The sequence below is a fragment of the Bombina bombina genome, chromosome 3 (genome assembly GCF_027579735.1).
Source record: "Bombina bombina isolate aBomBom1 chromosome 3, aBomBom1.pri, whole genome shotgun sequence".
NCBI lineage: Eukaryota > Metazoa > Chordata > Amphibia > Anura > Bombinatoridae > Bombina > Bombina bombina.
Window position 1 is genome coordinate 1,231,712,346 of NC_069501.1, and position 16,205 is coordinate 1,231,728,550.

Consider the following 16,205-nt stretch of genomic DNA (forward strand, 5'->3'; position numbering starts at 1 on the left):
GGTAAAAGGTACTACCCTGTCCTCTTAAACTCTGTCTAATTTAGGAATCAAAGGTTCAGCAGGCAGCTTGGCCTCTGGAACCTCTAATGTAGACAGGACTAACTTTAGAAGAAAACGTAAGTGTTCAATCTTAAATCTAAATGCTGGTTCCTCCGCAGGAGGTTTAGAGACAAAAGACTCTGTCCCAGAAAGTTCACCCTCTGAAGCCTGAGGGCAACTCATCCTCAGATAACTGAGACAGCAGTTAAATCCAATAAATTACATGATGACCCCGGGGCAGGAGAGCTATGTTTAACCTTTCACTTGTGCTTAGCAGGGCGAGGTAAAGCACTGAGGGTTGCAGATACCGCTGTTTGTAACTGTGCGTTAAACGGCCCCCTCCAGATGGACGGAAGCTGCGTGTGTAGAAGGAGATGAATGTAGGGTGTGCACATCACGGGACGGCGAGTCCTCAGAGATGGACGGCTCAGTGGTACTAAAAGGGTTAACCTTCTTTGACCGAATAACGTTGTCAAGGCATGTGGAACATAACAGAGGGCGGACATACCAAGGCCTCCTCACAATATAAACAGGTATTACTATTTGGAATAGAGGGAGTACCCTCTAATATTCTAACAGAATCCTCCATAGCTTAAGCTAATAACAGCAGGACACAAAAAACTAAACAATTTCTACTTTTCAAAAATGGCCCCTTATACTCCCAATGGCTGAGGCACTCAACACATCCCGGACCCAGACAATACAGAGAAACAGGCATCTTCTCCCACAGCCAGCTCAGTCAGGAAAGAGGAAATGAAAGCAAGACCACTCCCGGGCAGGACCGCCCCTGCTAAGAGAAAAAGCAAGCCAAGCTACAAGCTGCACAGAACTCAAAGTGAAAGTAAAAAACATAATTTATGTAAGAACTTACCTGATAAATTAATTTCTTTTATATTGGCAAGAGTCCATGAGCTAGTGACGTATGGGATATACAATCCTACCAGGAGGGGCAAAGTTTCCCAAACCTCAAAATACCTATAAATACACCCCTCACCACATCCACAATTCAGTTTAACGAATAGCCAAGTAGTGGGATGATAGAAAAAGGAGTAAAAAGCATAAAAAAAAAGGAACTGGAAATATAATTGTGCTTTATACAAAAAAAACATAACCACCATAAAAAGGGTGGGTCTCATGGACTCTTGCCAATATGAAATAAATAAATTTAAAAGGTAAGTTCTTACATAAATTATCTTTTCTTTCATGTAATTGGCAAGAGTCCATGAGCTAGTGACATATGGGATAGTAATACCCAAGATGTGGTACTCCATAGAAGAGTCACTAGAGAGGGAGGGATAAAAATAAAAACAGCCGTTTTCTGCTGAAAAAAATTAAATACACATCCAAAAAATACGTTTTTCTCATAATTGAAAAGAAAAAACTTAAAACATAAGCAGAGGAATCAAACTGAAACAGCTGCCTGAAGAACTTTTCTACCAAAAACTGCTTCCTAAGAGGCAAATACATCAAAACGGTAGAATTTAGTAAATGTATGCAAAGAAGACCAAGTTGCTGCTTTGCAAATCTGATCAACTGAACCTTCATTCTTAAAAGCCCAGGAAGTGGAAACTGATCTAGTAGAATGAGATGTGATTCTCTGAGGCGGGGCCTGACCCGACTCCAAATAAGCCTGATAAATCAAAAGCTTTAACCAGGATGCCAAGGAAATGGCAGAATCTTTCTGACCTTTCCTATAACCAGAAAAGACAACAAACAGACTAGAAGTCTTCCTGAAATATTTAGTAACTTCAACAAAATATTTCAAAGCTCTTACAACATCCAGAGAATGTAAGGATCTCTCCAAAGAATTCTTAGGGCTAGGACACAAAGAGGGAACAAAAATCTCCCTAATAATGTTGCTAGAATTCACAACTTTAGGTAAAAATGTAAATGAAGTCCGCATAACTGCCTTATCCTGATGGAAAATCAGAAAAGGAGACTCACAAGAAAGAGCAGATAATATGGAAACTCTTCTAGCAGAAGAGATAGCCAAAGGGAACAACACTTTCCAAGAAAGTAGTTTAATTATCAAAGAATGCATAGGCTCAAAAGGAGGAGCCTGTAAAGCCTTCAAAACCAAATTAAGACTCCAAGGAGGAGAGAATGACTTAATGACAGGCTTGATACGGACCAAAGCCTGCACAAAAGTGAATATCAGGAAGCTTAGCAATCTTTCTGTGAAATAAAACAGAAAGAGCAGAGATTTGTCCCTTCAAGGAACTTGCAGACAAACCTTTATCCAAACCATCCTGTAGAAACTGTAAAATTCTAGGAATTCTAAAAGAATGTCAGGAGAATTTATGAGAACACCATGAAATGTAAGTCTTCCAAACTCGATAATAAATCTTCCTAGAAACAGTTTTACGAGCCTGTAACATAGTATCAAACGCTGAGTCAGAGAAACCTCTATGACTAAGCACTAATTTCCATACCTTCAAATTTAACGATTTGAGATCCTGATGGAAAAACGGTCCTTGAGACAGAATGTCTGGTCTTAAAGGAAGTTACCAAGGTTGGCAACTGGATATCAGGACAAGATCTGCATACCAGAACCTGTGAGGCCATGCTGGAGCTACCAGAAACACAAACAATTGTTCCATTATGATCTTGGAGATCACTCTTGGAAGAAGAACTAGAGGTGGGAGGATATAAGCAGGTTGGTAAAACCAAGGAACTGCTAATGCATCCACCGACTCAGGCCTGAAGATCCCTAGACCTGGACAAGTACCTGGGAAGTTTCTTGTTTAGATGGGAAGCCATCAGATCTATTTCTGGAAGACCCCACATCTAAACAATCTGAAAAAAACACATCTGGATGGACAGACCACTCCCCCGGATGTAAAGTCTGATGGCTGAGATAATCCTCTTCCCAATTGTCTACACCTGGGATATGTACCGCAGATATTAGACAAAAACCGGATTCTGCCCAAGAAAGTATCCAAGATACTTCTTTCATAGCTAGGGGACTGTGAGTCCCACCCTGATGATTGACATATAACACAGTTGTGATATTGTCTGTCTGAAAACAAATGAACGGTTCTCTCTTCAACAGAGGCCAAACCTGAAGAGCCCTAAAATATTGATTGGTAACCTCGCCTCTTGAGATTTCCAAACTTTTTCTGCTGTCAGAGATCCCCAGACAGCTCCCTAACCTGAAAGACTTACATCTATTGTGATTACAGTCCAGGTTAGACGAACAAAAGAGGCCCCTTGAACTATACGATGGTGATCTAACCACCAAGTCAGAGAGAATCGAACATTGGGATTTAAGGATATTAATTGTGAAGAGGTCTCATATGAAAACGAGCAAAGGGGATCGCGTCCGATGCTGAAGTCATGAGACCTAAAACTTCCATGCACATAGCCACTGAAGGGAATGATTGAGACTGAAGGGGAGAAATTATGTTAAAAAAAAATAAAAAATAAAAAAATATGAAAAAATGTGCTGATGCTGGGGCACCTCCTGGGGGCCCGTTCGCGATCTTGACTGCTGCACCACCGGTAGTTCCACCCCTGATTTGAGCCACAAAGCTCTTCTAGCTAAAATAGTTAAAGACATAGATTTAACATCAATATTGATGATATCAAAAATAGCATCACAGATAAAATGATTAGCATGTTGAAGCAAGCGAACAATGCTAGACAAATCAGGATCTGTTTCCTGTTGCGCTAAGCTTTCGAACCAAAAAGTTGATGCAGCTGCAACATCAGCAGGCCTAAGAATGTAGCCAGAAAATAAATAAGCTTTCCGTAGATAAGATTCAAATTTCCTACCTAAAGGATCCTTAAAAGAAGTACTATCTTCCATAGGAATAGTAGTACGTTTGGCAAAAGTAGAAATAGCCCCATCAACTTTGGGGATTTTTTTCCCAAAACTCCAATCTAACTGCTGGCAAAAGATACAACTTTTTAAGCCTACAAGAAGGAATAAAAGAAGTACCAGGCCTATTCCATTCCATTGAAATCATATAGCATCAGGAACTGGAAAAACTTCTGGAGTAACCACAGGAGGTTTATAAACAGAATTTAAATGTTTACTAGTTTTAGTATCAAGAGGACTAGTTTCCTCAATATCCAAAGTAATCAACACCTCTTTTAACAAGGAACGAATTTACTCCATCCTAAAGAGATAAGTAGATTTGTCAGTGTCAATATCTGAGGTAGGATCTTGTGAACCAGATAGATCCTCATCAGAGGAGGATAATTCAGTATGTTGTCGGTCACTTTAAATTTCATCAACCTTATGAGAAGTTTTAAAAAACCTTTTACGTTTATTAGAAGGCAGAATAGCAGACACAGAATTCTGAATCGCATCAGCAATAAAATCTTTTATACTCACAGGGATATCATGTACATTAGATTTTGAAGGAACAACAGGCATTGTACTAGTACTGATGGATACATTATTCTCTGGATGTAAAAGCTTATCATGACAACTGTTACATACTACAGCTGGAGATATAATTTCTGCTAACTTACAACAGATACACTTAGCTTCGGTAGAACTGTTATCAGGCAGCAGGGTTCCAACAGTGGTTTCTGAGACAGGATCAGATTGAGACATCTTGCAAATGTAATAGAAAAAAACAACATATAAAGCAAAATTATCAATTTCCTTATATGGCAGTTTCAGGAATGGAAAAAAAATGCAAACAGCATAGCCCTCTGAGCATAAAAAAGGCCAGAGGCATATAGGAAGTGGGGTTTAAATAATTAAATTATTTGGCGCTAAGTATGACGCACAATGCAAAATTACATTTTTTGGCGTTAACAACATCTGGAAATGACGCAACTCACGTCATGGCAGATGCAACGTTGTGCAAGGAAACCTGGCATCAACTAAGACGCCGCAAATGACGAATTTGCATCATTGAACTCGTCACCCTAAAAAAAATTTGCACCAAGAATGGCGCAATAAATATCAGCATTTTGCGTCCTCGCGAGCCTAATTTTGCCCGTGAAAATTAATGAAAAAGCAGTCAATTTGAAGAAAAGACTATACCCCAGGTAAGAAAAAAATAACTTCCTAAATATGTTTCCCAATTTTGAAACTGATAGTTTGCAAAAGGAAATATACATAAACCTGACTCATGGCAAATATAAGTACAATACATATATTCAAAACTTTATTTCTTTTACAAGATATGACGAGTCCACGGATTTCATCCTTACTTATGGGATATCGCCTCCTGGTCAGCAGGAGGAGGCAAAGAGCTCCACAGCAGGGATGCATATATAGCCCCTCCCTTCCCTACCCCTCCAGTCATTCTATTTGCCTGTGTTAGTGATAGGAATGAAGTAAAGTGAGGTGTTAGTTTACATTCTTCAATTAAGTGTTTTTCATTTTTAAATGGTACCAAAGTTTACTATTTTACTGCTGCGCAGCTTCTGAAAGAACCAGTTAGGGGAACTTGTGAGATTTTAGTCTCACTACGCCTCCCATATTGGTGCTGCCTGGACCTGGACTTAGTTAATGTTTCCTAAGACCTTTCTTTCTTCACAGGACCTCAGGAGAAGAAGTGGATCTATTGACACTGTGAGGAGTTGCATGCTGTTCCTCAGCATGGAGGTAGGTACAGTCTTTTTTATTTCTGGGGCTTTATTACTTATTCTCAGAAGAAAACTGTGCTATCCTATTATATTTTAACAGGATCCAAAACAGAACAGGATCAATGTTTGTAGGCTCTAAATAGGGCTGGCTATACTAGTGGGCGGAATGTCATTTATAGTAGAAGCAGATGACAACCCACATACGGTTAAAGTTTCCCTGACAGTCCGGTCTCAGTTACAATGGCCGGAAGCTCTGGGAGGTTATTGCACTGCTCAAATGCGAGTACATATACGGGCATAACTTTTGATTAGAGTGTTTTTTGGGCTGACGCTGCGGAAATGTAATATGGTGTGTTTCACTGTATATTTGTTTTGCGGTACATGGCGTTAGATCGCCATTTCTTAGCTTCCCGGGTTTTGATGTTGTTTACGCCCACGACGGGCAGGGCTTGTCTTCGCGCGCTCAGATAGCACAGTTACGCATAGATCAAGCTCCGACAACTTGAAGGCAGTGTTCTGGTGCAGCTACTAGGTCCGCTTGTCATTATTATCTGCAAGCGGTCCTAGTCACGCTGTTGGAGGATAGCGGTGGTCACGGAGGCAGGTAGGAACCGCAGCAGAGCTGCAGAGAGGTGACTGGGGTATTAGCAGGGCCCCTTATAAGGGTGCAAAAGCATACTTTGAGCCGCTCCTAATTGAGACTAAATTAATGTAATAATTGTGTTCTCTGTGTAACGTTTAAGGACACAGTTCACTGAATTTTTTTGGTTAAATTGATTATTTTAACAGTGATTCGACCATGCTTGCATTTTCAAATCTGTTATTATGGAGGACATTGAACACGTTACATGTCCAATGTGTTTGGATGCTATTGTGGAATCCACTGGTACATTGTGCCCTACATGCATTGAAAGGGCTTTAGAATGTAAGGAGCAAATTTTGTTTAAGAATTTTAAGAAAGATATCTCCAATGATGGTTCTCAGACTGATAAGCGTCACAGCCTTTAACGCCCGCACAAACGACGCCATGCTCTTCTACGGCGTCTACTTCTTTCACTTTGCAAGATATGGCTGCAGTTATGTTATCCACTCTCACAGAGGTTTTGTCTAAATTGCCTGTGTTACAGGGCAAACGATGCAGGACAGAAACCCATGCGGTCCCTGCGACTTCTGAAGCTTTGTTAGCCATCTCTGATATGCCCTCCCAGGGATCTGATTTAGGGGGTAGGGAGCTTCTGTCTGAGGGGGAAATTTTTGAATCAGGAAGTGTGTTACCTCAGACAGACTCGGACGTCATGTCCTTCAGATTTAAGCTTGAACATCTCCGCCTGTTACTTCGGGAGGTTTTAGCGACTGTGATTCTATTGTGGTACCACCAGAGAAATTGTGTAAGATGGACAAATACTTAGAGATTCCTTCTTATTCAGATGTTTTTCCGGTTCCTAAGAGAATTTCGGAAATTGTTGCGCGGGAATGGGAAAGACCGGGTATCCCGTTCTCACCCTCTCCTGACTTTAAGAAAATGTATCCTATAGCTGACTCTGTTAGGGATTCGTGGCAAACGATTCCTAAGGTGGAGGGAGCTATCTCTACCCTGGCTAAGCGTACGACTATCCCCATTGAGGATAGTTGTGCTTTCAAGACCCCATGGATAAGAAGTTGGAGGGTCTTCTAAAGAAGCTATTTGTTCATCAAGGGTTTCTATTACAACCGACGGCCTGCATTGTACCAGTTACAACTGCGGCTGCCTTTTGGTTTGACGCCTTAGAAGAGTCCCTTAAGACTGAGACTCCTTTGGAAGAAATAATGGATAGAATTAAGGCCCTTAAGCTGGCCAATTCTTTTGTTACGGATGCCGCTTTTCAAATCGCCAAGTTGGCGGCTAAGAATGCAGGATTTTCCATTTTAGCACGCAGAGCCTTATGGTTAAAATCTTGGTCTGCGGATGTGTCTTCTAAATCTAAGCTTTTGGTTATCCCTTTCAAAGGAAAGACCCTATTCGGGCCTGAATTGAAAGAGATAATTTCTGACATTACGGGAGGTAAGGGTCACCTCCTCCCTCAGGATAAGACATCTAAACAAAGGAGACAGAGTCATTTTCGTTCCTTTCGAAATTTCAAGGGAGTCCATTCTTCCTCTTCCGCTAAACAGGAAGGGAACTTGGCACAAGCCAAGCCCGTCTGGAGACCCAATCAGGCTTGGAACAAGGGTAAACAACCCAAGAAGCACGCTGCTGCTCCCAAGACAGCATGAAGGGGCGGTCCCCGATCCGGGACCGGATCTAGTAGGAGGCAGACTTTCTCTCTTTGTCCAGGCTTGGATAAGAGATGTTCAGGATCCCTGGACACTAGAGATCGTGTCCCAGGGGTATCAACTGGAGTTCAAAAATTCCCTCCCAAGGGGAAGGTTTCTTCTTTCACGATTGTCTGTAGACCAGACAAAAAGAGAGGCGTTCTCACGTTGTGTAAAAGACCTCTCCACTATGGGAGTAATTTGTCCCGTTCCAATACAGGAACAGGGGCAGGGGTTTTACTCAAATCTTTTCGTGGTTCCCAAAAAAGAGGGAACACGTTCAGACCAATTTAGATCTCAAGAGTCTAAACAAGTTTCTCAGAGTCCCATCCTTCAAGATGGAGACGATTCGGACAATTCTTCCATTGATCCAGGAGGGTCAATATATGACTACCGTGGACTTAAAGGATGCATATCTTCACATTCCTATCCACAGAGATCATCACCAGTTTCTAAGGTTTGCCTTCCTGGACAAACATTTTCATTTCGTGGCTCTTCCCTTCGGGTTGGCCACGGCACACAGGATCTTCACGAAGGTTCTAGGGTCTTTGCTAGCGGTTCTCAGACCGCAGGGCATTACAGTGGCGCCTTATCTGGACGATATTCTAATCCAGACGTCGTCTTACCAACTGACAAAGTCTCATACCGACATGGTTCTGTCCTTTCTAAGGACTCATGGGTGGAAGGTGAATCTAGAAAAGAGTTCACTAATTCCACAGACAAGGGTTCCTTTCCTGGGAACTCTAATAGATTCCGTATCCATGAAAATCTTCTTGACGGAAATCGGAAAGTTAAAGATTCTGAATACATGCCGAACCCTTCAGTCCAATCCTGGGCCATCAGTGGCTCAGTACATGGAGGTAATTGGACTGATGGTGGCGGCAATGGATATCATTCCGTTTGCTTGTTTTCAGCTCAGACCTCTACAACTGAGCATGCTCAGACAGTGGAATGGAGATTATGCAGATTTGTCTGCTCAGATAGATTTGGATCAGGAGACAAGAGTCTCTTCTTTGGTGGTTGTCGCTGGATCATCTGTCCCAAGGGACGTGCTTCCGCAGACCTTCATGGGTGATAGTGACAATGGACGCCAGTCTACTAGGATGGGGTGCAGTCTGTAATTCCCTGAAGGCTCAGGGTGTGTGGACTTGATCAGAGTCTCTACTTCCCATCAATGAGTTGAGAGCAATATTCAATGCGCTTCAAGCTTGGCCTCAGTTGGCTTCAGCCAAATTCATCCGATTTCAGTCGGACAACATCACAACTGTGGCTTACATCAATCATCAGGAAGGAACAAGGAGTTCCTTAGCCATGACAGAAGTATCCAAGATAATTCGGTGGGCGGAGGCTCACTCTTGTTATCTGTCAGCAATCTACATCCCAGGAGTGGACAACTGGGAGGCAGATTTTTTGAGCAGACAGACGTTTCATCCGGGGGAGTGGGAACTCCATCCGGAGGTTTTTGCCACCCTGATTCTCAGGTGGGGCAGACCGGAATTGGCTCCGATGGCGTCTCGTCAGAATGCCAAGCTCCTGAGATACGGATCCAGGTCCAGGGATCCTCAGGCCGAACTGATAGATGCCTTGGTCGTTCAACCTAGCTTATGTGTTTCCACTGTTTGCTCTCCTTCCCCGGGTTATTGCATGGATCAAACAGGAGAGGGCTTTGGTGATTGTAATCGCTCCTACGTGGCCTCGCAGGACTTGGTATGCCGATCTGGTGGACATGTCCTCTCTGCCACCGTGGAAGCTTCCATTGAGGCAGGACCTTCTCATTCAGGGACCCTTCCATCATCCAAATCTAATTTCTCTACAGCTGACTGCTTGGAGATTGAAAGCTTGATTTTATCTAAGCGGGGGGTTCTCTGATGCGGTCATTGATACCTTGATTCAGGCATGCAAGCCTGCTACTAGAAAAATTTACCATAAGATATGGCGTAAATATCTTTATTGGTGCGAATCCAAGGGCTACTCATGGAGTAGGGTTAGGATTCCCAGGATTTTATTCTTTCTCCAAGAAGGATTGGAGAAAGGGTTGTCAGCAAGTTCCATAAAGGGACAGATTTCTGCTTTGTCTATTTTGTTACACAAGCGTCTGGCAGATGTTCAATCTTTTTGTCAGGCCCTGACTAGAATCCGGCCTGTGTTTAGACCAATTGCTCCTCCTTGGAGTTTGAATTTAGTTCTTAACGTTCTTCAAGGGGTTGCGTTTGAACCCATGCATTCCATAGATATTAAGTTATCTTGGAAAGTTTTATTTTTGGTTGCTATTTCTTCTGCTCGCAGAGTTTCTGAGCTTTTCGGCTTTACAATGTGATTCTCGTTATCTTATTTTCCATGCTGATAAGGTGGTGTTACGTACCAAACCTGGTTTTCTTCCTAAGGTTGTTTCTAACAAGAATATTAATCAGGAAATTGTTGTTCCTTCCTTGTGTCCTAACCCTTCTTCTAAGAAGGAGTGTCTGTTACATCATTTGGACGTAGTCCGTGCCTTGAAGTTCTACTTGCAGGCGACTAAGGATTTTCGTCAAACATCTTCATTATTTGTTGTTTTTACTAGGAAACGTAGGGGTCAGAAAGCTACGGATACCTCTCTTTCTTTTTGGCTGAAGAGTATCATCCGTGTTGCATATGAGACTGCTGGACAGCAGCCTCCAGAACAAATTACGGCTCATTCTACTAGGGCTGTGGCTTCCTCATGGGCACTTAAAAATGATGCTTCTGTTGAACAAATTTGCAAGGCTGCAACTTGGTCGTCTCTTCATACTTTTTCCAAATTTTACAAATCTGATACTTTTGCTTCATCTGAGGCTGTTTTTGGGAGAAAGGTTCTTCAAGCAGTTAAACAGAAAGAAGAGGGCGCCACATAGTGTGAAACAGTCTTAGTAGGACCGAAGGGTAAAAATGGCGAAGGCTTACCAAATGGATGCTGTGACCGGTGCCCTCTGGCAGAACACTGCTCCGCTGTGTCCTTAACACCGGAAGGCTGGCTGTTGTGTTCAGAGAGTCTTTGTAACTGAACAGTGGATAGAGTTGGTAATGCACCTTTAGTGCAAACAAAGGCAGAAGACAACTTCCGAAGGTATAAAATAAGTTTTTATTCCATCCAAACATCCAAATTGTTAATGCCTGAGGAAACGACCAGTTTACGGTCGAGAAACGTTTTGCAGTTTTTTTTATGGAATAAAAACTTGTTATTTTATACCTTCGGAAGTTGTCTTCTGCCTTTGTTTGCACTAAAGGTGCATTACCAACTCTATCCACTGTTCAGTTACAAAGACTCTCTGAACACAACAGCCAGCCTTCCGGTGTTAAGGACACAGCGGAGCAGCGTTCTATCCAGTGTGCTAACCACTGCAAGTGTTAGTCTGCCAGAGGGCACCGGTCACAGCACGGTGCATATCCATTCGGTAAGCCTTCAACATTTGTACCCTGCTGACCAGGAGGCGATATCCCATAAGTAAGGATGAAATCCGTGGACTTGTCATATTGTAAAAGAAACAAATTTATCAGGTAAGCATACATTTCCTTATTAATACATAAAGTGCCAAACCATTAAGTAATGAAAACATACTTCCCGAAAGACAACCATCCACATATAGCAGATAGCCAAACCAGTACTGAAAAAGTATCAATAGAGGTAATGGAATATGAGAGTATATCGTCGATCTGAAAAGGGAGGTAGGAGCTGAATCTCTACGACCGATAACAGAGACCCTTTGAAAAGATTTCCCGTGAGGAAAACCATAGAATCTATAGGTGATACTCTCTTCACATCCCTCTGACAAACACTGTACTCTGAGAGGAATCGGGCTTCAAAATGCTGAGAAGCGCATATCACAGAAGAAAATCAATCACAAACTTACTTTACCACCTCCATAGGAGGCAAAGTTTGTAAAAACTGAATTGTGGGTGTGGTGAGGGGTGTATTTATAGGCATTTTGAGGTTTGGGAAACTTTGCCCCTCCTGGTAGGATTGTATACCCGATACGTCACTAGCTCATGGACTCTATAATTATATGAAAGAAACCTGTGTGTTCCAGCCACATAACAGCCTATGAGCCCAATAAAATCTCACACATAAAGCAGCATAAAATCAAATCATATTTGATCGATCCCCACTGTTCAATAATCCCCCTCAGGAGATATTAACCCATGATTCTATTAAGATAAAAGGAGCCATACTGTGACCATGTCTTCTAGCGTTTTCAACATATGTAAAAATTGAAACGATCTTACCAGAATCCATGCTGTGGTACAGAAACACAGCCTCTCAAGTGTGACAGTCTTTTAGCATCGCTCCTGACATGGACTTGAGTGAGAAAACAAGCAGGCAATGAAACTCGTCAACACAGATTGCTTAGGAGCTGTTAGCAGGTAGTCTGGATGGGTTCGCAGAAAGACTCTCCCTGCATCTCCAGACTCTATAACTTTCGTCAATGCTCTCACTGAGAGGCTGACAAGACTACTTAAAACTCCAGTCCAATATCGAAGGGCAGATACCCTTCCTAAGGAACTACTCTGAAATCTTCTGACACTTCTCTGCCATCCTCCTGTGACGAAAGGCAAAGAATGACTGGGGGAAGTGGGAGAGGTATTTAAGCCTTTGGCTGGGGTGTCTTTGCCTCCTCCTGGTGGCCAGGTTCAGTATTTACCAACAGTAAGGAATGATGCTGTGGACTCTCCTTATATTAAGAAGGAAAATTATAGTGTTTATTGTCATATTTTTAAATTATGGTAGAATAAAAGTTAAGTCTTAGGAGATATACTTATAACGAGAGTGAGTGCACTAAACCCCTTTATATCCCTTCTTCCTATTTTCTTGCTAAAAGAGTTTCCAAACCTAATGATAAAAATGCCTGGTGAATGGTTTTCCTGGTCTAAATCAAGGTATCAATAACCTTATTAGACAAACCTGTTTGAGATGGCACTAGGTGTTCAACTGCCGGATAACACAGTCTGCTTTAATTGTGGACGCAATTGGGAGCAACTGCATTAGAATACATATGCAGCAGACGAGGCTAAGCCAGGAATAAGTAACGGGATCAACACGGAGGTACTCAGTGCGACAGATTCATTTGAACTTTGGATATGCACATTGTAAGTATTTTTATCTTGCGCTTTTTTGTATTTATTAAACTACTACGCTTAGAGTAGCATGTGTGCTTTGTTTTTTCCTTTTTCGTTTTGCAGTTACTTCAGGGAGTATTGTCCACACGGCTCCCTTCACTCAGACTTTGCTTGCCATATCTTTTGGGAAGTAAATTACCAAGTACTGTTGGGTTTTTTTGCCTTCATTTTGGTGGCTTTCTATGACTTTTGGTTGCTACCTTGTGGGTTTTCTAACATCTGAGGACATTTCATCAATTGTATCAGCACACCTACATTTTTATTGTAGTTTATTATATTTTTATTTTTTATTTATTCGGTCATTAGTTTTGATAGCGCTGGTACACTTCTTTCAATATTTGTAATACTTTTGTATAACTTGTACTAATCACAAAGATAGTACAGTATTGTAATCAGAAAGGTAATATGTTTTGTTTTAAACAAATATAGACTATTTACATTTCAGAACACAAAAAACAAAGACACAGGCAGAGAATATTGTGACTTACTGGTGGGGGAAAATGGTAATTTTTTGGAAATATTAATGAAAAGTCTGTATTTTGGAATTCCTGGTTTTGGGAGTTTGTACCTGTATGTATGTGTATGTGTAGTTGCATTTCTCGTGTTTTAATCTATTCATTTGGGCTTTACATCAGCGTAAGAAAGTAGTTTGGTTAACCCTTGAATCAACTGAATCAAAATCATATGTTCACCTAGAATGTTTGTGACAAGTTTGCAGGGGCTAAAAACAGATTCCAAGTAATAATGAAATGCTCATACGTAGTACAGTGTAAATAATAAATTAGAATGTGAGCTTGGTGACCTAAATGATGAAAAAGTTTTATTTTAGACCAGTATAAATACCTGACAATCTCCAACCCACTGGGAATCACCATTCTCAGAACCAGATAGTTCTTCAACTAACACAGAAGGAAAAACTCCAAAACGACCATTGAACTCTCCTTCCCAGAATCCATCATCGTCCTGATTCTCCTTGTTCAGTATTCGGATGATTGCTCCTTCTGGGAATGACAGCTCATCTTCCGTCTGGCCATCATAATCATAAAGTGCTTTTACAAAACAAACTAAAGAGAACATAAGGAGAGAGAAGGAAGCAGGGACATGTGTGTCAATAGGGTGTTAAGTAATAAGCCAATCATTTGTGTGCCGCTAAATAACAATTAGTCTTAATACAATATCAAATAACAGACCCAGAGACAGAACTTTTTTTCACTTTCTGCGATGAGATTTTTTTAGTGAAACATTTTCTGCAGGTCATTTTTAAATAAAATAAAATTGTAAATTTGTCAGTTACACTAAAGCACCAGATCAATTGCAATGTGTGCAATGCAAATATGAGAATAAAGCAATATTTAAAGTTGTATCTAGTGCAGTAGTTGAAAATTGCATTGCAAATTAGCTGCAGACAAAAAAATATAATTTATGTAAGAACTTACCTGATAAATTCATTTCTTTCATATTAGCAAGAGTCCATGAGCTAGTGACGTATGGGATATACATTCCTACCAGGAGGGGCAAAGTTTCCCAAACCTCAAAATGCCTATAAATACACCCCTCACCACACCCACAAATCAGTTTAACGAATAGCCAAGAAGTGGGGTGATAAGAAAAAAGTGCGAAGCATAAATATAAGGAATTGGAATAATTGTGCTTTATACAAAAAAATCATAACCACCACAAAAAGGGTGGGCCTCATGGACTCTTGCTAATATGAAAGAAATGAATTTATCAGGTAAGTTCTTACATAAATTATGTTTTCTTTCATGTAATTAGCAAGAGTCCATGAGCTAGTGACGTATGGGATAATGACTACCCAAGATGTGGATCTTCCACGCAAGAGTCACTAGAGAGGGAAGGATAAAATAAAGACAGCCAATTCCGCTGAAAAAAATCCACACCCAAAAATAAAGTTAAAATCTTATAAAGAAAAAAACTGAAAATATAAGCAGAAGATTCAAACTGAATCAGCTGCCTGAAGTACTTTTATACCAAAGACAGCTTCAGAAGAAGAAAACACATCAAAATGGTAGAATTTAGTAAAAGTATGCAAAGAAGACCAAGTTGCTGCTTTGCAAATCTGATCAACCGAAGCTTCATTCCTAAACGCCCAGGAAGTAGAAACTGACCTAGTAGAATGAGCTGTAATCCTTTGAGGCGGAGTTTTACCCGACTCGACATAAGCATGATGAATTAAAGATTTCAACCAAGATGCCAAAGGAATGGCAGAGGCCTTCTGACCTTTCCTAGAACCGGAAAAGATAACAAATAGACTAGAAGTCTTTCGGAAATTCTTAGTAGCTTCAACATAATATTTCAAAGCTCTAACTACAGCCAAAGAATGCAATGAGTTCTCCTTAGAATTCTTAGGATTAGGACATAATGAAGGAACCACAATTTCTCTACTAATGTTGTTGGAATTCACAACCTTAGGTAAAAATTTAAAAGAAGTTTGCAACACCGCCTTATCCTGGTGAAAAATCAGAAAAGGAGACTCACAAGAAAGAGCAGATAATTCAGAAACTCTTCTGGCAGAAGAGATGGCCAAAAGGAACAAAACTTTCCAAGAAAGTAATTTAATGTCCAATGAATGCAATAGGTTCAAACGGAGGAGCTTGAAGAGCCCTCAGAACCAAATTCAAACTCCAAGGAGGAGAAATTGACTTAATGACAGGTTTTATACGAACCAAAGCTTGTACAAAACAATGAATATCAGGAAGATTAGCAATCTTTCTGTGAAAAAGAACAGAAAGAGCAGAGATTTGTCCTTTCAAGGAACTTGCAGACAAACCTTTATCCAAACCATCCTGAAGAAAGTGTAAAATTCTCGGAATTCTAAAAGAATGCCAGGAAAAATGATGAGAAAGACACCAAGAAATATAAGTCTTCCAGACTCTATAATATATCTCCCTAGATACAGATTTACGAGCCTGTAACATAGTATTAATCACAGAGTCAGAGAAACCTCTTTGACTAAGAATCAAGCGTTCAATCTCCATACCTTTAAATTTAAGGATTTGAGATCCTGATGGAAAAAAGGACCTTGCGACAGAAGGTCTGGCCTTAACGGAAGAGTCCACGGTTGGCAAGAGGCCATCCGTACAAGATCCGCATACCAAAACCTGTGAGGCCATGCTGGAGCTACCAGCAGAACAAACGAGCATTCCTTCAGAATCTTGGAGATTACTCTTGGAAGA

General features: G+C 40.9%; 1 protein-coding gene across 4 annotated transcripts in view; it reads right to left on the reverse strand.

The window, feature by feature from the left end:
* Window positions 1–16,205, reverse strand: part of FCHSD2 (FCH and double SH3 domains 2) — an 816,168-nt gene that overhangs the window by 47,655 nt on the left and 752,308 nt on the right. For all 4 annotated transcript variants that reach the window (XM_053708714.1, XM_053708715.1, XM_053708716.1 and 1 more), the window contains one exon: window positions 13,855–14,075. In XM_053708714.1, coding sequence (XP_053564689.1) covers window positions 13,855–14,075 — 221 coding nt within the window. The remainder of the gene's footprint in view (window positions 1–13,854; window positions 14,076–16,205) is intronic.